The 24614-nt window shown below is 44.2% G+C and overlaps 2 protein-coding genes across 2 annotated transcripts in view; one reads left to right on the forward strand and one right to left on the reverse strand.

The window, feature by feature from the left end:
- Nucleotides 1–10137, reverse strand: part of ACTR3 (actin related protein 3) — a 112732-nt gene extending 102595 nt beyond the window's left edge. Inside the window, exon 1 of the mRNA XM_060261065.1 lies at nucleotides 9941–10137. Within this exon, the coding sequence (XP_060117048.1) occupies nucleotides 9941–9984 (44 nt within the window). The 5' untranslated portion in view covers nucleotides 9985–10137. The remainder of the gene's footprint in view (nucleotides 1–9940) is intronic.
- A 13048-nt stretch (nucleotides 10138–23185) lies between these two features.
- SLC35F5 (solute carrier family 35 member F5) overlaps nucleotides 23186–24614 on the forward strand; it is a 100663-nt gene continuing 99234 nt past the window's right edge. The window contains exon 1 of the mRNA XM_060262061.1: nucleotides 23186–23416. The gene's annotated coding sequence lies outside the window, so the exon portion shown is untranslated. The remainder of the gene's footprint in view (nucleotides 23417–24614) is intronic.

Below are 24614 nucleotides of genomic sequence, written 5' to 3' on the forward strand. Positions count from 1 at the left end.
CACGTAGGAATACTTCTTCTTCAGAAGTTCTACTTTCCTTTGGAGCCTCATCATTCAGGAGGAGTGTTGGATTCCACACAGAACATCTGGATAAGTGTTAAGACTTTTTTTGAATGTGGACTGTATGAACAGAAGAACTGCTCTTTTCTGTAGTTGAACCATTCTTTATGTAAGAGATTTTTTATTGTGTACTTTGGTATCTCAGAATGTTCTAATAATTGACAGAGAGTCCATAAATTTTTCTTATATATTCATTTTTTGTGCACAGTATTGATATTTTTGCTGTTTTTCACTGCGTAGCCACTTGCTTTTCACTACGCAAATTAGGCATTTGTCTAGGGAGGGGGCGCAGAATTGGGGGCTCTCCCCCCCTCCCAGTACCCAAGACAAATGCCTAATTTTTTCTTTCCCCCACCGCCGCCTGCCCCCTCCCTTCAGCAGTGCCGCACTCCATTGCCCCCTGTGCGCTCAGAGGAGTGCCTCTCCACTTCGGTGCGACCCGAGCAGCTGAGCATTCTCTCTGAAGAGAGCATTGGAGGAGCCTTCACTATCCCTCCCTTCTGATTCCGGAAAGGAGGGGGAAGCGAGGCCTCCTCCAGTGTTTTCTTCAGAGAGAACACTCAAATGACCCAGTCCGGGCCACTTTGAAGTGGGAAGAGCTGAGGCTAGCAGCGTTTCTGAGCATGCCAGGGGGGCAGTAGAGCACCGTGCTGCGGCTCCACTGAACAGGGGGAAGGGAGAGAGGGCGGCTGTAGTGGCCTAGCCTGGTGTGTGTGTGCACGCGCATAGAGTCCCCAGGGGCACAGGGCAGCGGGCAGTGAATCTGCCTGGGATGCCATGTACCCTAGGGCCGGCCATTGTGGCAGGGAGAGACCTCTCTATGGCACTCTGATCCTGGGGCCAATTTAAACCATCTCAGCTAGGGCTGCATGCTGCAGAGAGACCTCCCTAAGGCATGCAGATCCTGGAGCTAGCTTCTCCTGCAACACGGTTTAAACTGCACAGCATAATCCATCCCAGCCAGGTCGACGTGCAGCAGGGACAGGCCTCCCCGTGGTATGCAGATGCTGGGGCTAGCTTCTCCTACAGCACAGTTTAAACCATGCTGCAGGACCAGCCAAGCCATCCTCAGGATCAGGCTGGCTTTTTTATTATTGACATTTTTCTTCTCGAGTCTACTGGACTTGAAAAAATTTGGGATTTCTGAAAAATCCCAGATCTCAATATTGGGATCCAGGATTTTTCAGAAATGCCAATATTTTTTCCCGGGTCCAATAGACGTGAATTAAAAAATATTGCTTTTTTTTTTAAATTGCTCACCCCTAGTTCCAACTGTGGAGAAAGGTGGGGCATAAAAAAAATGAGTAAAGTAAATGTCTTAAATAAAGAATTACAGCTAGGAGTTATATCGCTCTTCCATTTTATCTTATAGTTTCAGAGAGTAGCCATGTTGGTCTGCAGTAGAAAAGCTAGATTCAATTCTCTTAGCACCTTAGAGACCAACAAGATTTTGGGGTATAAATTTTCAAGAATCAAAGGTATCTGACAAAGGGAGTTTTGACTCACAAAAGCTTATACCAAAAAATCTTTCTGGTTTCTAAAGGTGCTGCTGGACTTGAATCTAGCTATCTTATGAAGACTAAATCCCTATTTATCATGATTTTTTTTTCTTTCTTATGTCCCTAATTCTGTAAAGAGTTATCAGTGTCACTGAGTTACTTTCTCATTTCCCTTTTCAAGTTCATATGACTTGCCAACTTCACCATAACTGTAACCACCCACACATTTTGTAATAATACCTCTATCTATAGAACTTCAGAACACTTCCAATAGCAAGCAATTATCATTCCTGCTACCATCAAATTGTTAATTGAAAATATTTTTTTAAATCTAAAACTACAGAACCAAACCAAAAAGAAAGAGTTTAAGATTGGTTTCACACATTATAGAGAAATGGGAGCAGGGAAAGGAAGCAACTTATCTATCTTCCTCAGACAAATGTGCAAAGTTAGATTGTACAGCTTATCCACCTCTGCACAAGGAGAAATGCTAAGGTTCCAACACAGAACGCTTTCAGATTAGCGTAAAAACAGAAATCATGAGTGATTTGCACATTCCTTCTCCCCAGTTTGACAGAATGTTCAGAAGTACTTAAGAGTTGCTACATAAAATTCTTAAGAACTATATTTGATACATCAGCCATCCACAGGATGAAACTACTAATCTCAAAATAATTAGCAGTTCATATTGAAACCAGGCCATAGTCAGGATTTTAAAACTTGGGGGGGCTTTTTAAAAAGTCAGGGGGCACACCTTCCCATCCACTGCAGGGCTTGCCGCTTCTCAAAAGCTCTTAGGGGTTGGGGCAAAATCTGGAGGCTCTGAATGTTGCCAAGTCAAGGTAGCCAACCCTGAAACTTTGTGTGCAAGCAGGGGGGTTTCCTTCCACCTCCCTCTCACCCACCCTGGCACTTTGCATCTGTTCCCTCCCTCCACCGCCCATTCCACATGGCTGTGCCTTCCGCCTCCTTCCTCCTTGCCTGCTGCTTTTGCTGCTGCACTGCACTGTGCCCTGCTCAGCTCTCCCAGCTCTGGCTGCTGCTGCTGCTTTGCTGGCAAAAGGCAAAAAAGCAGGCTGCACCACGGAGTTGGTGCCCCCACAGACCCCTGGGGCTATGAGCCTGCAATTGAAATAGTGCAAAATATAAGCAAGACAGCATCTCTTTCTGAAGGATGAACAACAGAAAAGGCCCTAGGCATTATTTATGGATATGGTATTTGAACTCCATCAAAGAATGGCTTGAATTCCACTGTGTGGAAGACATTGCCTACCTCCAAGCATCTGAGTGGAATTCTCAAATTTTGCAGAATCTGTTCCTCCTACCCTCAAACAAGTCAGCAACATGCAACTTGGACACAGTTTTTACAGTTAGAAGTTACTGGAGGAGGGAAAGATGAAGACAAAGGGTGGGTTGACGGGTGGTCGGGAAGGTGGAAAGGCTATGGGGCCTTTCAGGGAACGGAAAGAGTAGGGGGCGGAATTGTGATGCCCCCTGCACATTCTTGCAGTTCCCTGCTTGTAGATTTAAGACTTTTAAGCAAAACCTGGTTTGTCTATTCATTGCTCCTGTCTCCAAATTTAAATATCTGCAGATGGGGCCTTATTGAGATTCAAGCTCTTTTGATGTATTTATTTATTTATTTATTTACTTAAGATTTCTATGCCGCCCACTCTGCAAGTGGACTCTGGGCAGCTAACAGTCAATATAAAAATAATTTAAAAAACTAAATATTAGGTGCTATAAGAAAGATTTTATAACATAGGCAGTCTATCAATATCTCAGTTCTCTGTTCCTTTGTTACTCTATTAGTGGTCTTACAGATAATACTGTTCAGCAACATAGCAGTGGCAGCCTCCTCCCACATTAGTTGTTGTAGGCCTGTTGAAAAAGTTTGGTTTTACAGGCCTTGCAGAATTGGGAGAGGTCCCGCAGGGCTCTTGTGGCCTCTGGGAGAGCATTCCATAGCATCGGTGTTGCCACTGAAAAGGCCCTAGCCCGCGTAGAGCAGCTTAGTCTGGCTTCCTTTGGTGCAGGGATGGATAACAGATTTTGACCTTCTGAACGCAGTACTCTCTGGGGTATATATGGGGAAAGGTGGTCCCTTAGATAGATAGGTCTTTAGCCACATAGGGCATAAAAGGTCAATACCAACATTTTGAAATGGATTTGGTACACAACAGGCAGCCAGTGCAGCTCTTTTGGCACAAGCTGCATGTGCTCCCGCCAAGGGAGCCCCATTAACAACCACGCTGCAACATTCTGCACTAGCTGAGTCAGAGTCAAAGGTAGCCCCATGTAGAGAGTGTTACAGTAGTCTATCCTTGAAGTGACCATAGCATGGATCACCATTGCTAAGTCGTGGTGCTCCAGGAAAGGGGCCAACTGCCGTACCCACCACAGATGGAAAAAGGCAGACTTGGCAGTGGCTGCTACCTGGGCCTCCATAGCCAGAGAGGGCTCCAGGAGTACTCCCAGGCTTCTGTACTTAGGGACCGGTATTAGTGGCACCCTGTCAAAAGCCAGCAAGGGAATCTCCTTTCCCGGGCCACTGTGACTCAGACTTCCTCTGGGCTGAGTGGAGTGAAGGAATCCAAAAAAGGACCAGAAGACGTGCTTGATGCCTCGAGTTCACTAACTGTATCAAGTGCGGCAGGGAGGTCATGGAGTGATGAGACCTTATCTGCAAAAAAAATCTTGCAAAAGCCTCACAGCCTATTTCCAATTCCCTAGTATTTGGTTTACCTTGTGACAAGGTTGTTAGTGACCGAATTATACTAAATAATTGTGCCGGGCATGAAGTTGCAGAGATGCAGACACAATCCGGGCCACAAAGTAAGCCTTCTTTGTGGCCCGGACTGCCATCTCATAGGTTCACATAAATGACCTATAGGATGTTCTCACCGCTTCGTCATGTGTACGCCGCCACTGCCTCTCTAGTTGTCTTAGTCACAGTTTCATCCATCGTAGCTCTGGGGTATACCATGGCGCCAATTGAGAACGGGGACGAAGAGAATGCCAGGGAGTGATCTTGGTGATAGCTGTGGAGAGTCGGCTATTCTAAGTCTCCGCAAGCTCATCCAGCGAGTCACCCGAGGGCCAGGAATCCCGCAAGACCATCTGAAACCGCATAGGGTCTGGGTCCATCTGACTTTGCGGGCGAGCTAAAACCTGCTCGTCGCATAAACAGGGCAGGAGTGGGATATTCACACAGGCCCTGAGGGCATAGTGGTCCAACCATGGAACTGCATCAGCCCTGGGTGAGTCAGATGTGGCTTGCAGGCTAGGAGTTTGACAACCCTGCACTGAATCATGGCTAGGAAGGCTTAAACTACTGTTTAATACATGGCTCAACAAATCTCAGGTGCCAAAATTGCCATGGCACCTAGAAATGTCACTGTGGCACCTAGTATGTTCAGCAATGATTTTATTATAGCATTTCTTGCCAAAGTACAACCACATTTTCCAGTATTGGAAAGGGGGGTGGGGAGGATCCATTCGTCTAGGATCATGGGACCTCTATGGACCAAAGCCATGTGGAATGGTAACTGTAATAGAGGGGAATCAGCTAAGATAGAGGAAAAAAGCTGATTGGATCTAACTCTAAACTTATCTAACATTTTGCATCAGACTGCTCTGTTGCACGACATAAAAACGGATGTGCATGTTACTGTCAATGCTTATTTATACGTAAAATCATTTAAGAAAACAGGATAAATTCTTTTCGTAACAAGTTGCTTTCTATACCCCAATATGCAATTACGTAGAGATTTAAAACCAATAATGGGATTATTGAAAAAATTGGGAGGAAATGAGGTTAGGATTAGGTATTAGCAGTACAACAAAGATATGACAACCAGGGTCATCCTTATACTTATTTATAGACTAAATCTAGCGATTTTATTGCTCAAATGTTAGGATTATCGATAATTTAAAATACTGGCAATTCAAATACAAAATTGTGAAAGTTGAAAAATTAGAAAATTTGTTAAGATCACAAAGTTGGAAGTGGTCATGCAGGTCAACCCCCTGCTCCATACAGGATCAGCCTAGAGCAGGGGTGTCAAATGTTTGGCCTGCAGACCACAACCAGCCCACCCGAGGCTTTAATCAGGCCTATGGGGCTCTCTTCTCCCTCCTCCTCCCCCTCCCATTTTCACCCTTTGAAGCCTCAAGGCTTAAGTTCCCTGTTATTTCTACCTTGTCTTTGCCGGCTGTAGCAGGAATTAAAGCTGCAAAGAAAATGTGAAATAGATTTTCCATTAAGATCTCTGTGTTCAGATAGATAGGGCCCAGAGACCTTAATGGAAAATTCATTTCACGTTTTCCTTGCAACTTGCTGTGTTTCAATGGAGTGGAGATCAGTTTCACTTTTAGCGTTCTTATAGTCAGCTGAAGCTCATGCTTCCTGGAGTTTGTCCTTGCAAATAAAAGGTTGATGCTTTGAGCCAGCTTGTCTCTGCTGAACAGACGTGAGCTTTAACCTGGGAACCCACAGCCAAAGGGGGATATTACACTGGAGAGCCATTGCCAATCTGAGTAAATGGGAGGGAGAGAAGCTTGAAATGCCATTTAATTGCTTTCCCAGGTTCAGAGCATTTTATATTTTTAGTTTCTGCTGTGATCCTTGTGCTTTTTCTTGATGTTTTATTTTTAGAGACTGCATTGCAAAATCACACTATTCCCCCACCTTTCCATTTTAAACAGAATACGGCAAGGGTTTTAAACATGTTTGTATTTTAAGTTAAAATATAATATCGTTAATTGCGTTTTTCTGTGCCTTCATAAATGTTATGTCTCTGCTACCTCACATTACATTTTATGACAAAGATGGCCCGCCCCCACAAAGTCAGAGCCAGCCCTCCTAACAAATTAGTTCAACACCCCCGGCCTAGAGCATCCCTGCTTGAAGACTGCCAGTGAGAGAAGGTAGCTGTTTCTGCTGCTGAACAACTCTTACTTCTTCATATCCAGATGGTACCTTTCCACCCTCAATTTAAACCCATTATTGCAAATCCTCTCCTCTGCTGCCAACAGGAACAGCTCCTTGTCCTCCTCTAAGTGACAGTCCTTCAAATACTTAAAGAGATTAACTATCATAGAATCAAAGACTTGGAAGGTCCTCCGTGGTCATCTAGTCCAACCTCCTTCAACCTACTCTTCTCCAAACATTCTAGTTTAACATGTAGTTTAGATCACATTTAAAATTACACAACACAGGTTGTAATCAGGCAGCAAATCAGATGCCATGTCTTCAAGAAGGGGAAAAAAGATGTTCCTGGTAACTACTGTGATTACTAAGTGAGACTAGAAACCTTGAATTATGCTAGCTATGGTTTAAAATTGTAACTGAATTGACAAACTACAGTTTTGGTAACTGTTCCAACTCCAAGGACTCTAAATTTTACTTTTAATTGCTACTGTGCCACTTCTTAATGCCATAACTCTATAAGAAACTTGCAGACCTAGCATTTATCACTGCACTAAAGTTTGCAGTGATAAATATGTAAGGAGGGCAGGTGTGTCCCTGAACACTCAAAGAGGATATGCATGGGAACCACACCATATTGTACCTTCCTGTCCACTGCATACTTGGAAATGCATTTTTAGGTATCGACTGAAGCAAATCCTAGTGTAGCTGCACTGCTGCATGAAGACTAAATCAATGCAAACATGAGTCATCTTTATTAGAAGTGGGAGTTGTCAGTACACAAAATCTTTGCAGCTGGACCCCAAATTTGCAGGGCAATAGTAGTATTTTTTGCAATATGCTTTTTAGATCACATCAGCTCTTCTTTTTAAAACTTCTGGCATCCCTCTTTCAGCACCAGTTCTAAGTGTTGATACTACAATCAATCCCTGACCACAGGGCTAGATTTTAGAAGTCTAGATTTTAAGATGTTAAAATACAAATAATTTTATAATTTCAGAATCACAGCCGCTGGTTAAGTGATGCTATGATCAAAGAAGAAAATATGCAGGCACTGACTGGCAGACCCTGTTGAAGAATTTGGGATGAATTTCTTGTGCTTCACCCCTAGAATCTCAAACCAGAACTCATGGGAAGGGTATTGTGAACTATAAAACATGCTCACTCACATACAAGTTTAACTTTACAACTGAAAATGAAATAAATGGCCTCACAGGCAATATCAAAGCCTCTGGAACAAAATGTTCAAAGCAGGGGACCTGACCTAGATATTACCTAAATATTTGCTTCAAAAACTGTTTTAGGTTCACAACTGTTTTAGGTTCACCATGACAGGACATACCCATGTAAGTTTAACAGAAGAAAATAAATATAAAATGTAATTAATAAAAAGCACCTTTTAATTCGTAGTGATTTTAATTAACATTTATTTAATGTGTTTTAATTGTATCTTATTGTATAATTGTATTTTATAATCATGGTACATTCCATGTCTTGTGAGTCGCCCTGAGCCTGCCTTGGATATAAATTAAAGCTTATTATTATTATTAAAAAGTGCCAAATAAACTCTCCCGCCACAGCCACCTAATTTTATACACTCCTGTTTCATTCATATGAACTACCCTGAGGTCATGATTTTTTCTTATAAAAGCATGCTTTTAATTTTAAAATTAAAAGGCAAGGTCATCATTCACACATCATATTTTATACACACACTTTTGTTTAACAGATCAAAGTTGTACAGTGTATACAATTAGGCCTCATTTTGGGCAGGAGCTCACAGAAGTGGAGCTCCTGAACCTCTAAATTTTATTGAGCTCTTTCTTTTACCCCCCAGCCTCAAACACTTGCTTCTGGGCTCCATTGTTCAACCCCCCTGTGAGTATTTTGTTGAACTCTTAAGATCTGACAAACTTTCTAATATTTTTCCCCACCAAAAATGGAGAAATGGAGCCGCCCTGAGCCATTCGTGGGAAGGGCGGGATATAAATCTCAAATAAATAAATAAATAAATAAGAAATAACCCAAACCTATAAAGCAGATGGATAGAAATCTTCATCATGCCACTGTGGTCATGATGTAAAAAGGAAAAAGTATGATGGTTTTATTCTGACAATTATAATCCAAGAAGCATTTTAAGGTAGATGCTGAGCTGATATAATTTAGTGCACCCTCCAGTGATGTCAAGGGGGTGTGGCATATGCAATTGCATTATGCAAATGAGTTGTGCTAATGAGCTCCAGCACTTTTCTATGAAATGACCCTGTAGACAATGTTACAAGTTCAGTAACATGACCTGTGAATATACGTAAAATATCCCAAAAATCATCTGGGTAAGTGGGATGGACACTGTCAATTAAAGAAAGGATTTGCCTTGCACCCAGCTCTTAGAGAACTGAAATGAACAATTTCACTTCATTTCATTTTCATTTTATTCAATTTATATCCCACCCTCCCCACTGAGGCGGCTCAATACAAATGAATCAGCTTGGCCAGGCTGGCTGGGGCTGATGGGAGTTGTAGGCAAAAAATATCTGGCTAGCTAGGCTTGTCAGAGATGCTCTAGGCTGATCCTTCATCAAGCAGGGGGCTGAACTAGATGGCCTCTATGGCCCCTTCCAACTTGTGATTCTAAGATTCTATGACAAGTATTCACTGCAGGAAGTCTTAGCTTCCTTACAGTTATACCTTTAAAGCTTTGAGTACAATGAACACCCTGAAGAATCTGCAAAACTCTAATCTATAAGCATACACTTAGCCTTAAGCATCACTATTTTCTCTCTTATCACCAACGCAAAATTGCTAAATATGAAAAACTGTTTCTAAAAAGATTTGGTTCAGGTCTGACTCTGAAAACTGCCTTATAAGGTATAAATACATGAAAGGAGGAAGAGCCTTTGACAAAACTAAGGAAGTTCCTCTGCGCTTGCTCAATACCAAGGGCGGACTGTTTTGCTCCCACACAGAGAAGGAGCACTGAATAAATGGAACATATGGAAAAATCATGGCACCACACAGGAAAACCACTACTATGAAACACCCTGCTTCACCGACTAAACCAACCCAGTTTAAAATACATTAACTACCCTAATTATTTTAAATACATATACAGCGCGCAGCCTGACCCTGCTGTTCAGCTGTTCATGAAGGGGAGGGGGGGCTGTCCTTTGGAAAACGCGGCCCCCGAGAGGGCATCTCCTGAGGAAAGCGGAGCAGGAAAGCCCGGAGAGAGATGCTGCCGAAATGGAAGCCATTAAGCAGTGAATAAAACTGTGGCAGTTTCGACCTCGATTACTTTATGGTGGAAAGAGACGCCCCAAAGACCCCGCCTGAGGCGGCTGCAAGGGCGCGACCCCCCCCTCCCCCGGGCTGCCCCGCGATCGAGGCGCGCAAGGGGGCTGATCTGCGCCTCGCCTCCCCCGAAGGCGCCGCTCCCCTCCCCTCCGCTCACCCGGTGCCGCAGTCCACCACGCAGGCCGGGAGCCGCCCTGCCATCCTCCTCGAGTAGCGACGGTGCCGAAGGGAGGCGGACGAGCCGTTCCTGCCGCTGCGGGGGAGTGAAGCCGCCCACTTCCGCAAGGAGGCCCCGCCCCGCCCCGCCGCGCGCAAGCCCAGGCCCAAGATGGCCGCCTCGCCCGCCCCTCCCTGCCTGCCTGCGCGCCTGCGCGGGGGGGAGGGAAGCGCGAGAGAGCGGGCGCGTGAACCCGAAGCGTGCGGTGACGCGCTCTGGCCTGTCCTGTCCGGGTGAGCAGAAGTCCTGCGGGCGAGCTGTCGGGAGGGGTTTCCTGCTCTTTCTTCCGCCTGCTTCCTCTGTTCATATTACAAATGTTGAACGTCGTTTAAGAGGACGGTCCCCTGCAGCAGGTCCAGATCCCCCCCGTTTCAACACCCTCTAATCGTGAGCGGCCTCCCATTCCACCTGCTCTCATGTCATCGCGCTGCTCGCTTCCTCGAACGCGGCCGCGCACCTTCTCGGCATGCAAGTCCCGCCCAGCCTGGCTCCTCTGCCTCGATGAGCTGCCGGCCACTGGCCGTGTCCTCACCGTGCAGGGGAAGCTTCAGCAGCTGACTTGCTGGGAGGGATGGAATGACAGCCTCCGGATTACAGCTCATCTCCGGACTAGAGATCCGTTCCACCGGAGGGTGCCATCTGTGGCACTGTTGCCTAGAGCTGCCAAGAACAACTCAAGAAATATCTGGGAACTTTGGGGACGGAGCCAGGAGCAAAGGTGTGACAAGCACAATTGAACTCTGAAGGGAGTTCTGGCAATCACATTTGAAAGGACCACACAGCTTTTAAATGCCTTCCCTCCATTTGGAAACAATGAAGGATAGGGGCACCTTCTTTTGGCTCATAGAATTGGACCCCCCTGGTCCAATCTTTTTGAAAATAAACCAAACGTGCACGAAATTGATAATTTAAAGCGGAACTTACAATATAATTTCATATGACTAATGTGATAAGAGGCTAAATGTGTAATAATAATAATATGATGGAATTTTCTTGTATCTGAGGATACAGCTGTCAAGTCTGGCTTTAACTCTGGCTCACTCAAAGAGCATGCTGGGTAGAGCCAAAGTTTAACCAAATGCTGCTAGCTAGCTCTCCCCTGTTCCCCCCTCCCTTCCGTAGAGAATGTCCCTGCTTTGAAATGGTGATGTGTGAAAAGTCTTATCTGAACCTTCTCAGCTCAGGCTCCGGGGAGACAGGAAGCCTGGGAGTACCAAGGCCGTGGGCCTCTAATCAACATGAGAATGTATTAGTAACATCTATGTGTGAATGTTCCCTTTGCTAGATTCCCCAGCCCGCAGGAATCCCTTTGAAGTGTATCTATTATACGGTGTATCTATTATACGGTCTTCAGTCTTTTCAAGCTCTGGCCAAGGCCGCAAGTAACCAGTATCAATAAACTAGTTCTTTGTATCTACATTGACTCGTTATTGAATCTGCAGACTTGACAACAGCAGTATACAGAATGTATTCTGTTTTTCTGAACAGATGTTTTATTACTTTCCTATACCCACTTTCCCTTTCCCCTTTTCCATTTGAAAATAAAAATCTTTCATATCTAAACACAAAAAGCCAACAGGCTGTCACAATCGCTACTCACTAAAACAAATCTCCTCAAAAAGTATATAACAAAGTCTTTATGTGTTACCTTATACAATGTTTAACATATATAACTATTACAACCATGAATATAACCAGAGTACATGTTGCAGTTTGAACACTAAAGATTTCTTGAGTTGTGTGTGAGGACTGCATCATTGATTATTGGTAGCAAAAAGCAACTGTTGGAACAATGAAAGACATTTGATGTGAATGTATTCAGTCGATGTGTGAGGGCTGGAACTCTGGCTATTGGTAACAAGTCCCGTCTGGAAAGCGTTGGGGAAACGGACTACGGGTCGATGAGTTCATTGGCGGTGACTATAGAACATCCTTGCCTGGTTCCCTTGGATTATTATTAAAAGACTTTGGGCTTTAAACATCATTATAGAGGTCTTCAATCCATATATGGCATATATAGCAACTGGTACTCTGGATGTATACATATAGCAATATGTACTCTGGTTGTATAAGCGTATTCGAGGTTGTAAATAGTTACATATGTTAGTTACTGAATAAGGTGACACATAAAGACTTCATTGTATACTTTTTGAGGAGATTTATGTTTTAGTGAATAGTGATTGTGACAGCCTGTTGGCTTTTTGTGTTTGACTTCTGTATCACAATCCCTCCCAGGTTTGGCTTGTCCCAACTGGGCATTGGCAACCCTAACTGTACCCCACTGAAGTCCCTATCCTCCCCAGGCTCCATCCCCAAATTTCCAAGAGTTTCCCAATTTGGATTTGGCAATCCTAACTCCCCTTCATCCCCCCCGCTGGCGGCTAGGAGGGACCTGACAGTCAAGATACAAGAGCTTGGCACACACACAGAGACACAAAAACAGCACTAGGGGGTCCCTGCAAGAATATATATGAGGACAAAGGGACCCACTAAAAAAAATCTAGTAGGCCTTAAAGTGTCAGGACCAATTATGGAATACATTAGCTCAGTGGTTCTCAAACTTTAACAACCTGGAGACACCTCCATTCTGATTTGGATTTCTGAACAGCAGCATCCCCTCTGCAACTTTCCCTCTTCCCATAATTTTGTTATGCTGTGCATCGGATAGCCCCCTTTCAATTGTGTAGCATGCTAGACATGTATCTTGGGGGCCTCCATCCTCTTGTGTCCTCAGAACAATACAGTGAGCATATTATCTACACTATAAAGCAAGTTTAGGTACAACATTTGTGTTGTCTGTGCGTGATCTATGGCCTGGACCTCAAAAGACAACTGATTCTATGGGGCTGCAATTCAAAAGACCTGACCCTTCGTTACAAGGGACACTACAACAGAGGCAGCAAGAAACAACTACTTCTTCTTCTTCTTCTTCTTCTTCTTCTTCTTCTTCTTCTTCTTCTTCTTCTTCTTCTTCTTCTTCTTCTTCTTCTCAGGAGAGTGGCCATGTTGAAGAGAAAATACCTTAAAAACCAACAAGATTTCCAGGGTATAAGCTATCCAAAGTCAAAGCTCTGTTCATCAGATCAGCTTTCACTCTCAAAAGCTTACACCCTGAAAATCTTGCTGGACTTTTAGGTGCTGCTGAACTTGAATTTTGCTCTTCCTTTGAGGCTAATAACTTCAAACAAAAGCTGAACAAGAATGGGAAGGAACCTGGAAAAAACTTTCAGAACTGCTTATAGAAAATGGGAAAAGACCACTGTCATACAAAAGCTGAGCTTCTAGTATTTGAGTGAATATCACCATTGGCTGTTGTTAATTGTAGATGCAAAAGTTTAGTATCCAGGGGTGGAATTTTAGCAGGAGCTCCTTTGCATATAAGGCCACACACCCCTGATGTAGCCAATCCTCCAAGAGCTTACAAAAATACCCTTGTAAGCTCTTGGAGGATTGGCTAAATCAGGGGTGTGCGGCCTAATATGCAAAGGAGCTCCTGCTAGAATTCCACCCCTGGTGGTATCTGTGGTACAAAATCCTGTTTATTAGGAAACAGTAACCATGATGACTGTTTTAGGACTGAGTTATTGAATCCTAGCGACTAATCCATTTTTTTCTTTGCTGTTGTTCTGAGATTATCTGGAAGCTAGATACTGTGAGGGTAGTAGCTCTATGAGCTCCCATCCTTCCAAAGAGGTGGATGCAGATTCTATTCTTATTCCTAGAAAACTAAGAGGGCTCTGTTTTTCCTTTAGCCAAATGACAAAGGGGCACACCCTCTCTCCTTGCAGGGTTTAAGGACTACCCTTATGGATTTCAGAGATTCCTGGACCCCCGTTACAGGAATGCTATACTAATCTGCTCACAAATTTTCATCATATTTCTTAAAAAATAGAAAACTGGATGTGAATGTTTCAGTGAGTTGCCCTTTGGAAGCCATCCTTTATTTAGGGTCATCCAAGTAGAGAGAAAGTACACCTGCAGTGGATATACAAAAGATTTTGTGTGTCAATTTGCAAGGCAGATTCAGGTGGGTATGTCAAGAGTCATCTCCTCTATATTCCTCTTGCCATGTTTTTTGTACTGTAACCAATTTGCCTGGGTGCATTCCTGCTTAGCTCATCTCCCTGCATGCTTATCTTAGGAATGTATTAGTCAAGCTGTTTCCACCAGCCTCTTCAAGGTCAGATGCTAGGAAGCATAGATTAGACACTTGGACTCTTAAACTTGGGGTAGGAGGGGGACCCGCAAAAGCCCTGGTTCCCGCTCTACTTTGCCGCACTTGCATTTGAAATGTAATGGTAGGGGCAAGGGGTTAAAAGGAGAGTCACTGGACTAAGATGTCAGTCTTAGCAAAGATGGTGTACTGCCTTATGATACTTATGGAATAAACTGCTGAAATATTGGACTGTGCTATTCCTTGACTTGAGGTTTTGACATATTGCTAAGACTCACCTGCTATCTGTTTTAGTTCTGTTTTAACTGTTTTAATCATTGTATATCTATTTTATTATTGAATGTGTAATTTTAATACTCATTAATTTAATTGTTTGTGGGATTTTATGTTGTGAGCTGCCCTGAGCCTGCTTCAGCGGGGATGGCGGGATATAAATTAAATCAATAAATAAATAAATATCTTAGCTGCCTATCCATCCCCAAGGATGTCGGGAGGTGAGAAGGACAAAGCTAAGGAAGAACCAGCTAAACCAGTAGAGAAGGAACCAAAACTGGAGGGACCGTAACTAGTTCCCACCACGAAGCAAAATTCGATGGGGATCCAGCAAAGCTGGGATACTTTATGGTGCTGGTGAGGGGCCACCTCAGAGTGTGGGTGTGCAACTTCCTGACAAAGAAGTCAAGGGTGATGTACATCAGGGGCTGCTTAGAGGGAGCGGCGGCGGACTGGTTTGTGAACGTATTCGAAGGCCGTTCCCCTGCCCTGATTTCCGCTAGAGAGCTGCTCAGGGCCCTCTGACACCACTTTGAAGAACCCCTGCAAAAAACTAATGCAATATCGGCCCTGCAAGATCTGTGGCAGGGCTTGAAATTGGTGCGGGAATATATCAGTGAGTTCCGTCTCCTAAATGCAAAGGTGCACCACTGGGATAATAGGGCCAGAATTGAGCAATTCAAAAGAGGCTTGCATTCCAGCGTCTTTGGGGAAGCCCTCTAAATGGGGGACCCCCAGTCACTGGTGGAGTGGATCCAGCTAGCTTGCAAGATTGAAGACCGCCACAAGATCATAGCCCTCCACTGCAAGCAGAGGGAGGAGGGCCCCAAGACTCAAAAGAGAAAGTCCAGAAATCCACCCCGAGTAGACGGCCCCAAGAAACCTCGCTCACCCCTGGAGAGAGAGAACGTCGGGCGAGGGCCAGGCTGTGTTTCAAGTGTGGCAGAGAAAATCACATAGCCAGTGAATGTCACTGCAAACTGAGAGAACCCAGACCAGCCACACCAGCTAAGGGAGAGGCTAAGAAGAAATCAGGCCCTGTCGGGGGCCCACCCAGCAATGGGAAGACTGCCGTGCTGCATTGCTGGGACCCAACCACTGAGGCTTTGGAGGAAGAAAACAATGAGGAGCAGCTGTCAGGAAAGGACAACGACCCGCTGTGAAGAGCGCTCAGCAGCAGGTCAACATGACGGCCAAGACACTACAGGTGAGAATCTCAGGAACTTTATGTTTTGTGCCCATCATGCTAGTGAACCCAGTGACTTAAAGGTTCTCATGCATCCGGGCCTTCCTGGACTTGAGGTGCTCCAAGGACCTACTGTCCCCAAGTTTAGTGGATGCATTAGGACTTGAGAGAAAACCACTCCCAAACCCCTTACTCTAGACGGGGAGCCAATGAGGGGGGAACTATGCACTGAGGGAACAGAGATACGCACCCTGGGAGTGGAGGAACATTGGGAACCCCGGACTTTTGTGATAGCACCTTCTTCCAAGTTCCAGGCAGTCCTCAGTCTGGAATGGCTGGCGGACCACGACCCCTTTGTACAATGGAGCGGCCATGCAATCTATTTCCAGGAGAGGGGATGTGATAACCACCCTTGGAATGCAGACTGGGGTCCCCAACCACCACCCCCCAAGTCAAGAAACTGTGCTTAATGGTTTTAAAAGTCTTCTCCATCCCCCCCGAATACAGAGACTTACAAGGGGTGTTTGACATGCGGGAAGTGGGCAAACTTTCCCCTCACAGACCCACAAACTGTGCCATAGAGTTGGTGGAGAGGGAACCCCTGCCCAAGTCAAAGCTGTATTCGATGAGTAGGGCAGAGAGGGAGGAGTTAAAGAAATTCTTGGACATAAATCTAGAACGGGGATTTATCCGACTGGCCAAATCTCCACACGCAGCCCCGGTTCTCTTTTGAAAGAAAAAAGAGGGCAGCTTGAAACGGTGCACAGATTTTAGAGGCCTGAATGCCATCTCCATGAGTAATGTGTACCCCCTACCCCTCAAAAGAGACCTGTTAAGCAAAGTCTCACAGCGAAAGATTTTTACAAAATTAGATCTTAGAGATGCATACTTCCGAGTCTGCATCCGGGAGGGAGACAAATGGAAAACCGCCTTCAACACCTCCTTAGGCCAATTAGAGTCCCTGGTGATGCATTTCGGCTTGAAGGGGGTTCCGGGGGGGTTTCATGAACTTAATCAATTAAGTATTACATAAGTTCCTCTACAAGGGCGTGGTCTGTTACCTGGATGATGTTTTAATTTATTCATAAGACCTCCCCTCACACGTCCAGTTAGTGCACCAAGTGTTGGAGACCCTCTATGATAATAAACTGTTTGCCAAACTTTCGAAATGTGAATTTCACAAGACAGAACTCAACTTATTGAAGTTCTGGGTCTCAGCGGGAGGATTGGGGATGCACCCCGCTAAGGTGCAAGTGGTAGTTGAGTGGGAAGTCCCCAGGACACACAAACAAATCTAGAGTTGCCTCGGTTTTGCAAATTTTTATAGAGGATTTATAAACAATTTTGCAGAAGTCACTCTGCCCCTAACTGACTTGTTAAAGACCAAAGGCAAAGGCACTCACACTTTGAAAGCAACCACCAACCTGAATTGGTCCCCATAGTGCCAGCGGGCATCTGAGGAACTGAAAAACAAATTTATCTCAGAACCCTGTCTCATCCACCCTGATGAGAACAAAAAGTTTGTTGTGCGGTGTGGTGCAAGCAATGTGGCCCGAGCAGCCGTATTGCTCCAAGGGCGGGGAGAATGGGAAACTCCACCTGTGCACTTACCTGTGGTAAAAATTCATCCCCATGGAGCATAATTGGTCAGTGTGGGCCAAAGAAGCCTCCACCATCAAATTGGCCTTAGAAAAACAGCAGCATTATCTTGAAGGAGCCAGGGAATCATTTGAGCTATGAACAGATCATAAAAACCTTGTGTCATTAATCGCCACCCGAAAGCTTACTACCAAGCAAGATGGGTGGGGTTTTTTTTCACAAATTCAAATTCACATTGGGACACATCCCAGGGAGGTTGAACTTTCTAGCCGACGCCTTGTCCCGCCTACCTCAACATGAAAGCAAACGAGAGGCGGTGATAGACTCAGTTATCACCCCCCCCCCCAAATCAACGCTTTGGTTACCATCCACGTGCAAGAACGTAAAGGGGTGGAGCAACCTGATTCCTTTCTGGCGTCTCTTAAGGAAGCCTTGGTGGCCGAACCGCCTGACGGTGAACAAAGCTCGACCCCTCCCCTGAGGGGCTATGGTAAAAAGACAATAAACTGTTCGTCCCTGGACTGCTACGAGAGGGAGTAATGCAACGAGCACACGATTCCAAACTGAGGGGGGTGGCATTTTGGGTTTGTAAAAACCATGCACCTAATACAAAGGCAATTTTGTTGGCCGGGACCCCAAAAAGACATAGCACAATATGTCACCAGCTGCCTGACCTGCATCATGGCAAAGAAAAGAGGGTGGTTTCCCCCGAGGCAGCTACAGCCACTAGCCTTGGCCTCTTGACCCTGGAAAAGCATTTCCATGGATTTTATAACTGATCTTCCCCTTTCCCATGAGAAGATGGCGGTGTGGGTGGTTGTGGACACGTTTTGAAAGCAAGCCCATTTTATCTCATGCAAACAATTGCCTACAGCAAAGAAGCTGGCTCAGTTGTTTATACAGCATGTCTTTCAGCTACATGCTTTCCCGAGTAAGATAATTTCCGACCGTGGCCCACAATTCGTTGCCAACTTCTGGGTGCACCTGTGCAACCTGGCAGGGATAGAGCAAGGGCTTAGTTCAGCCTACCACCCCCAGACAGACGGACAGACGGAACGCACGAGTGCGGTGCTCGAGCAGTTCCTAAGGTGTTGCACCTAATTCCAACAGGACAATTGGGTGCCCCTTCTGCCTTTCACAGAATATGCATACAATAACAGCATTCATAGTGTAACTAATGCTAGCCCCTTTTTGGTGGTGAATGGCTATGAGAGAAAGCCTTTCCCGGAGCTCCCGTTGCCCCCCACTGCCCCAGTGGATTTTACAGAATGGTGGACTCGAATCTCACAAGAACAGGGAACCATACAGAAGGAGCTACTTAGAGCTCAGGAAATGTACAAAAAACACTATGATAAAAAGCACTCCAAGCTATGGGACCTCGGAGTGAGGGACACTGTACATTTACACAAAACATCTTCCTAATTCCCAGAACTGCAAAAAATTGGGCATGAAATGTCTGGGGCCATTCCCCATTAAACAATGTGACTGTTGAACTTGAGTTACCAAAGAACCTAAAATATGTTCATCTTTGTTTTCATGCTAGCTATCTCAAATGCAATCCTGGACCCTCGGCTTGGCACCCCCAGCAACAGCCTCCAGCTCCGATTCTGGTTCGTGGTCAGATTCATCATGAGGTGCAGGAAATCCTTGACTCAAAAAATCAAACGAACTGTACTGTCTCATCAAATGGACCCACTTTCCCCTCAGCCAAGCAGAATGGGTCCGAGCAACCGATACTCATTGTCTGAAACTTATCAAAGACTTTCACCAGAAATACCTGGAGAAGACGGGGGGAGGGGAGCTTGGGGTGGGGGGCAGAATGTCAAGAGTCATCTCCTCTGTATTCCTCTTACTAGGCTTTTTGTACTGTAACCAATTTGCCTGGGTGCATTCCTGCCTAGCTCATCTCTCTGCAAGCTTATCCTGAGAACGTATAAGTCAAGCTGTTTTCACTGGCCTCCTCAAGGTCAGATGCTAAGGAAGCATAGATTAGACACCTGGACTCTAAAACTTGAGGTGGGAGGGGGACCCACCAAAGCCCCGGTTCCCGCTCTGCTTTGCCGCACTTGCATTTGACATGTAACGGTAGGGGCGAGGGGTTAAAAGGAAAGTCACTGGGCTAAGACGTTAGTCTTAGCAAAGATGGTGTACTGCCTTATGATGCTTAGGGAATAAACTGCTGAAATATTGGAGTGTGTTATTCCTTGACTCGAGGTCTTGACAAGGTAGCCATTTCAATCTGATGCAGTAGAACTGCATCCAGTGTCACCTTTAAAACCAGCGAAGTTTTATTTAAGGTATGAACTTACATGTGCACACACACTTCCTCAGTTGCAATGAAATGGAATTTACCAATCCATACATATGAGGCAGAGATTGAACAGCAAATTAACATATAACATTAATGAAGATGTTTTAACAGATGCAAACAGGAATAACTAGGTTTACCAGTTCCCAGATATGGGCAGGGGACCCCCTGGTTTTGTCAGACGTTGAAACTTCAAACAAGAACGAATCATTTTGTTTCAAAATTAATCCATTTATTTGAGAACAAGCGGTCTGGTATAGAAGCAGATTGAGTTTGATACTCTCCAAGGCTAAGCCTTGGGCTTTTGTACCTTACAGAGAGGCATAACAATAAAACCATTCTCACACTCTTGGAGACAGTTGACGCTTCCCATACTCCCTTATCTCTTTCTCAGGGAAGGAACCCTGCTGGTTACCTTGGGGCCTGCTAGCTTCAAAGGCCCCAGATGTTCTTTGTACCAAGTGAGAAATTCCTCCCTTGCAGTTAGCAATTGCTTTGGTTTGAAATGCGTATCTCTGTTCCCAGGGTTAGTAGAAGGCACAGAATATAACAGTCTACAAAATGGGGTTAGTCATGTCAAGCAAGCATATCTATCTACCATAGAAATAAGGTTGAGTTACAATGTCTGACAGGTTTTTCAGGCTCCTCCCTGCCACCACCCAGCTAGCCAGTGAGGGGAAGCCCTGCCCCAACAGCCACCATATTTCTTCTCTTCTTCAGCAGGTTTAGAAGGGGCTTGCAACTGTGTGTTTCTGAATGTGTGCGTGCCTTTAAATCTCATCAGGAAAGCTGCAAGGGACAGGGCAAGCCAACAGAGCCACCTTGTTCTCAGCCCCTGTTTGTTTCGAGGAAAACTCCACCCCCTAGGATGCTCTTTCTTTTCTTGTTGGTCTGAAGAAGTTGGTTGTATTCAACAATGTGAGTAAATTGCCCCAATGAGATTACAAAAGTGTTCTTGCTAACTGTGTTTATTTTGACTGCTTTGTGAGAGTGCATGTGCTCACTTTCATCTAGCAGAAGTTTAGCTGCTGGAGGATGAGGAAATGAAGATTATATTCAGGGGAACTGTACTACTTTATTTTTGGTTCCATGAAAAAAGCTCACAGAAAAAAGCCCACACAGAAAGAAGCCCACACAGAAGGAAACCCACATGGAAAATACTATTTAAGCCATAGATATTTATAATCGTGGATAAACATTCATCTCCATTCATGAGAATGAACAGGTACTACCTATATTTTATGTTGTAGTTTAGGATTAAAATATGTCATGTTCACATGCAACAATTTGTGTTGTGATTTTATCAAGTATAATTAAATAATAATTTTGCTATGTTATAGAATATTAATTCATTAAAAAAAATCTCAGCAGGAAGACCATCAGGACCTGGTGCTTTGCCAACTTTTAAACCCTTTATTAACTCAGTAATTTCATAAGGTTTAACAGGAGGCCAACCAGGAAGATCAGAAAATATAGAAGCGTCTATAATGGTAGAGGGCATGACTTGATCTTCAAAGATTATAGAATAATGGTCGACCTGTGTGTGGAGAAATGTTAGGGTTAGCAAATGCTTTAGGCTTTATGCTGTCTGAATCTGATCCCCAGGGCTATTATTTGTGGAAAAAGAAATTAAGAACCATGATTAGAATAAGTTCAGTAAATGACAACAACAATGCATGGGCTACAGGTGAGCAGGGAATAAAAGCAGATACCTTGACTTGTAAATGGGATTTCACCAAAATTGCTCGACCCTCTTTACATCAGCGTTTCGAGTGAATTCTGTAAGCAGGAAGATTAAATACTCTAAAATCCGCAAAGTTTAACATTTCTGTAGACCATGTTTCCTGTAAAAAGATACAGTCAAAAGATTTTAGGAAATTAACAAAATCTAAATTAGACATTTTGTTTCTCCAGCCTGCTATATGCCAAGAAGGAAAGGAAAGGTCCCCTGTGCAAGCACCAGTCGTTTCCGACTCTGGGGTGACGTTCTCACAACGTTTTCACGGCAGACTTTTTAGGGGGTGGTTTGCCATTGCTTTCCGCAGTCATCTACACTTTCCCCCCAGCATGCTGGGTACTCGTTTTACTGACCTCGGAAGGATGGAAGGCTGGGTCAACCTCGAGCCAGCTACCTGAAAACCCAGCTTCTGCCAGGGATCGAACTCAGGTCGTGAGCAGAGCTTAGGACTGCAGTACTGCAGCTTTAACACTCTGCACCATGGGGCTCTTATATTCCAAGAAACACATCGTAAATTCCCAGTCCCTGTTTCATTTGTTAGTCACTCTATCCTTGTTATCTGATCCAATGACTTCTGCAAATCTTTGAAGATACAGCCATTGCATCCAAGGGACTGTGTCTCAGGCTGGGCTGTCATTGTGTCCATGTTGAATAAGTCAGAAACAGAAGGTCGGGGTGAGGATTTGGCATTTAAAAAACCTGGTTGCTCTGAATGTTCCTGTGCCTTCTCGCTGGGAGGCCGAGTTAAATTTGTCTCAGTAAGGGAGTTTCCTATAATCAAACTTTCATGTTCATTTTGATTATCCTTAGAGATAAATGGGCAAGTTGCTGTCTCTATAAGTGATTTGAAACAGTTTTTAGGATAAAAATATGGAGCAGAGGTCCATCAGGGGCTATTGGCCACAGTGTGTGTGTGTGTGTATTTTGGCCACTGTGTGATACAGAGTGTTGGACTGGATGGGCCGTTGGCCTGATCCAACATGGCTTCTCATGTTCTTATAAGTAAGTTCCAGTCTCCCAATAACTGTGCGTTGCTCCATAGTTGGTAGCTTTCCAAAAGAGTGTAGAAGATCAATATCAATTGAGTTTCCCAATGGGTCACAGTTGAGAGATAAAACGTTTTGTTCCAATTGTTCATCCTTGTCCACCGAAATCTTTGAAGTTCTTCTACTGAAACTCATCAGGGTCTTTCTGTTGGGTGTAGCCAGCTGTGGTACCTCTGGAATTGTTGGCTTTTCTTGGGACTTGGAAAACCTCCTTATTTTAGAGGGAGTCAGTGGTTCAGCCATTGTTCCTTTTACAAAACAGCGAGCTGGAAAGATCCCCTTTCTCCAGAGGAACTTTTTCTGCTTCTGAATTACAATAGGAATATTAGGGGTTTTAAAAGTCAATAAAATTCTCTGTGGCTGAAATGTATGGTTTAAAAATTCCATATTAAACAAATCTATTATCTGATAATTAATCTGGAGAACTTCACAGATATGAGATTAACTAGGTGACTGTTCCTCTAGCTTGGAATCCTGCCTCTGCAGATTGTTAAACATCTTATTTTGTTGAAAAATCATTTTATGTGTTTTTTTACAATATTTACCAACTGCATTTAGCTCAGAGTTGAATACTGAAGAGACTTTAGACTTTGACTAATTTTTCCTGAGGCATTGGAATTTTTGAGGACAGTTGTGTTGTCTGAGATTGATGAATTTCCCTGGTTGCATTAATTAACAGTTTTATATAAGATGCCAGGTCTGAAACCTTATATTCGATACTTTTTATGTTTTCAAAGAGGGTTTTAACTGTTCTGGCAGTAAGTTCAAGAACTGCTTACCAAAATGAGGAATTAATAATATCCTCATTATCAGAAAGAGCCTGCTGTGTTTTTAAATGCTTCAAGTCAGCCTCATCCTCCTGGGTGAAAGTGCTAATTGCCTCCTCCTCATTCTCACACTCCAAAGGAGAAAAGCTATTTGTAGTTTCAATAACAAAAGGGGTTGAAGAAGCTTTTTGTTTCGTATTGGAGGCTAAAAAATTCCCCAATCTTAGACTGCTTCTTAGCAGGGATAGAAGACGACTTCTCTGCATCTCTTGGACTCTTGCCTGGAGCCATTATTGTTCAAACTTCAAGGCAATAACAAAGGCAAGTACTACTAAGTTTAAATAGACCTTGATAAACTGCAGTCACAACTACATTCCAATACCTCTGAACCTTTGGCGTTGTCAGGATCCTCCCTGAGTACTTAATAAATAGGCTTAAGTTGCTTTGATAAGTTCCATTTATTAGAATCCCAAGCAACTGCACCCGGACAGGCTGTCTGAGTCAGATCTACCCCATACAGAACATTCACTGGTAATATAGGTTTCAGGAAAGCATAACAAGTCATGGTAACTACCCCCACCCTTTACTCAGAAGTTTCCCAAGCATTCCTTAGACAGTTGTCACAGCCCAAGGTTGCAGTTCTTGTACACATTACTGAGCCAGGCAATAGTCGTAACAGGAGGCAGGTGCATGAGAAAGTGGAAGAAGGAAAGGATCATAGAATCATAGAGTTGGAAGGGACCTCCAGGGTCATCCAGTCCAATCTCCTGCACAATGCAGGAAACTCAAAAATACCTCCCCCTAAATTCATAGGATCTTAATTTCTGTCAGATGGCCATCTAGCCTCTGTTTAAAAACCTCCAAGGAAGGAGAGCCCACCACCTCCTGAGGAAGCCTGTTTCACTGAGGGAGGAACCGCTTTAACAGTCAGGAAGTTCTTCCTGATGTTGAGCCAGAAACTCTTCTGATTTAATTTCAACCCATTGGTTCTGGTCCTACCTTCTGGGGCCACAGAAAACAATTCCACACCATCCTCTATGTGACAGCCCTTCAAGTACTTGAAGATGGTGATCATATCACCTCTCAGCCGCCTCCGCTTCAGGCTAAACATGCCCAGCTCCTTCAATCTTTCTTCATAGGACTTGGTCTCCAGACCCCTCACCATCTTTGTTGCCCTCCTCTGGACCTGTTCCAGCTTGTCTATATCCTTCTTAAAATGTGGTGCTCAAAACTGAACACAATACTCCAGGTGAGGTCTTACCAGAGCAGAGGAAAGCAATACCATCACTTTATGTGATCTGGACACTATACTTCTCTTGATACAGCCCAAAATTGCATTTGCCTTTTTAGCCACCACATCACACTGTTGACACATTGCCCTTGAATTTTTAAAAGCTGTTTATATGATACCCACCTCTTCTTTAATATCTGAGTACAATTTTACTACTTCAGTTGGCACAATCCAAAGTGGTTTCCTCTCATCTCCATATCTTTTATATTTAGACCAAGTATTTAATAGATTA

This window comes from Heteronotia binoei, chromosome 21, assembly GCF_032191835.1.
Source record: "Heteronotia binoei isolate CCM8104 ecotype False Entrance Well chromosome 21, APGP_CSIRO_Hbin_v1, whole genome shotgun sequence".
In the NCBI taxonomy this organism is placed as follows: domain Eukaryota; kingdom Metazoa; phylum Chordata; class Lepidosauria; order Squamata; family Gekkonidae; genus Heteronotia; species Heteronotia binoei.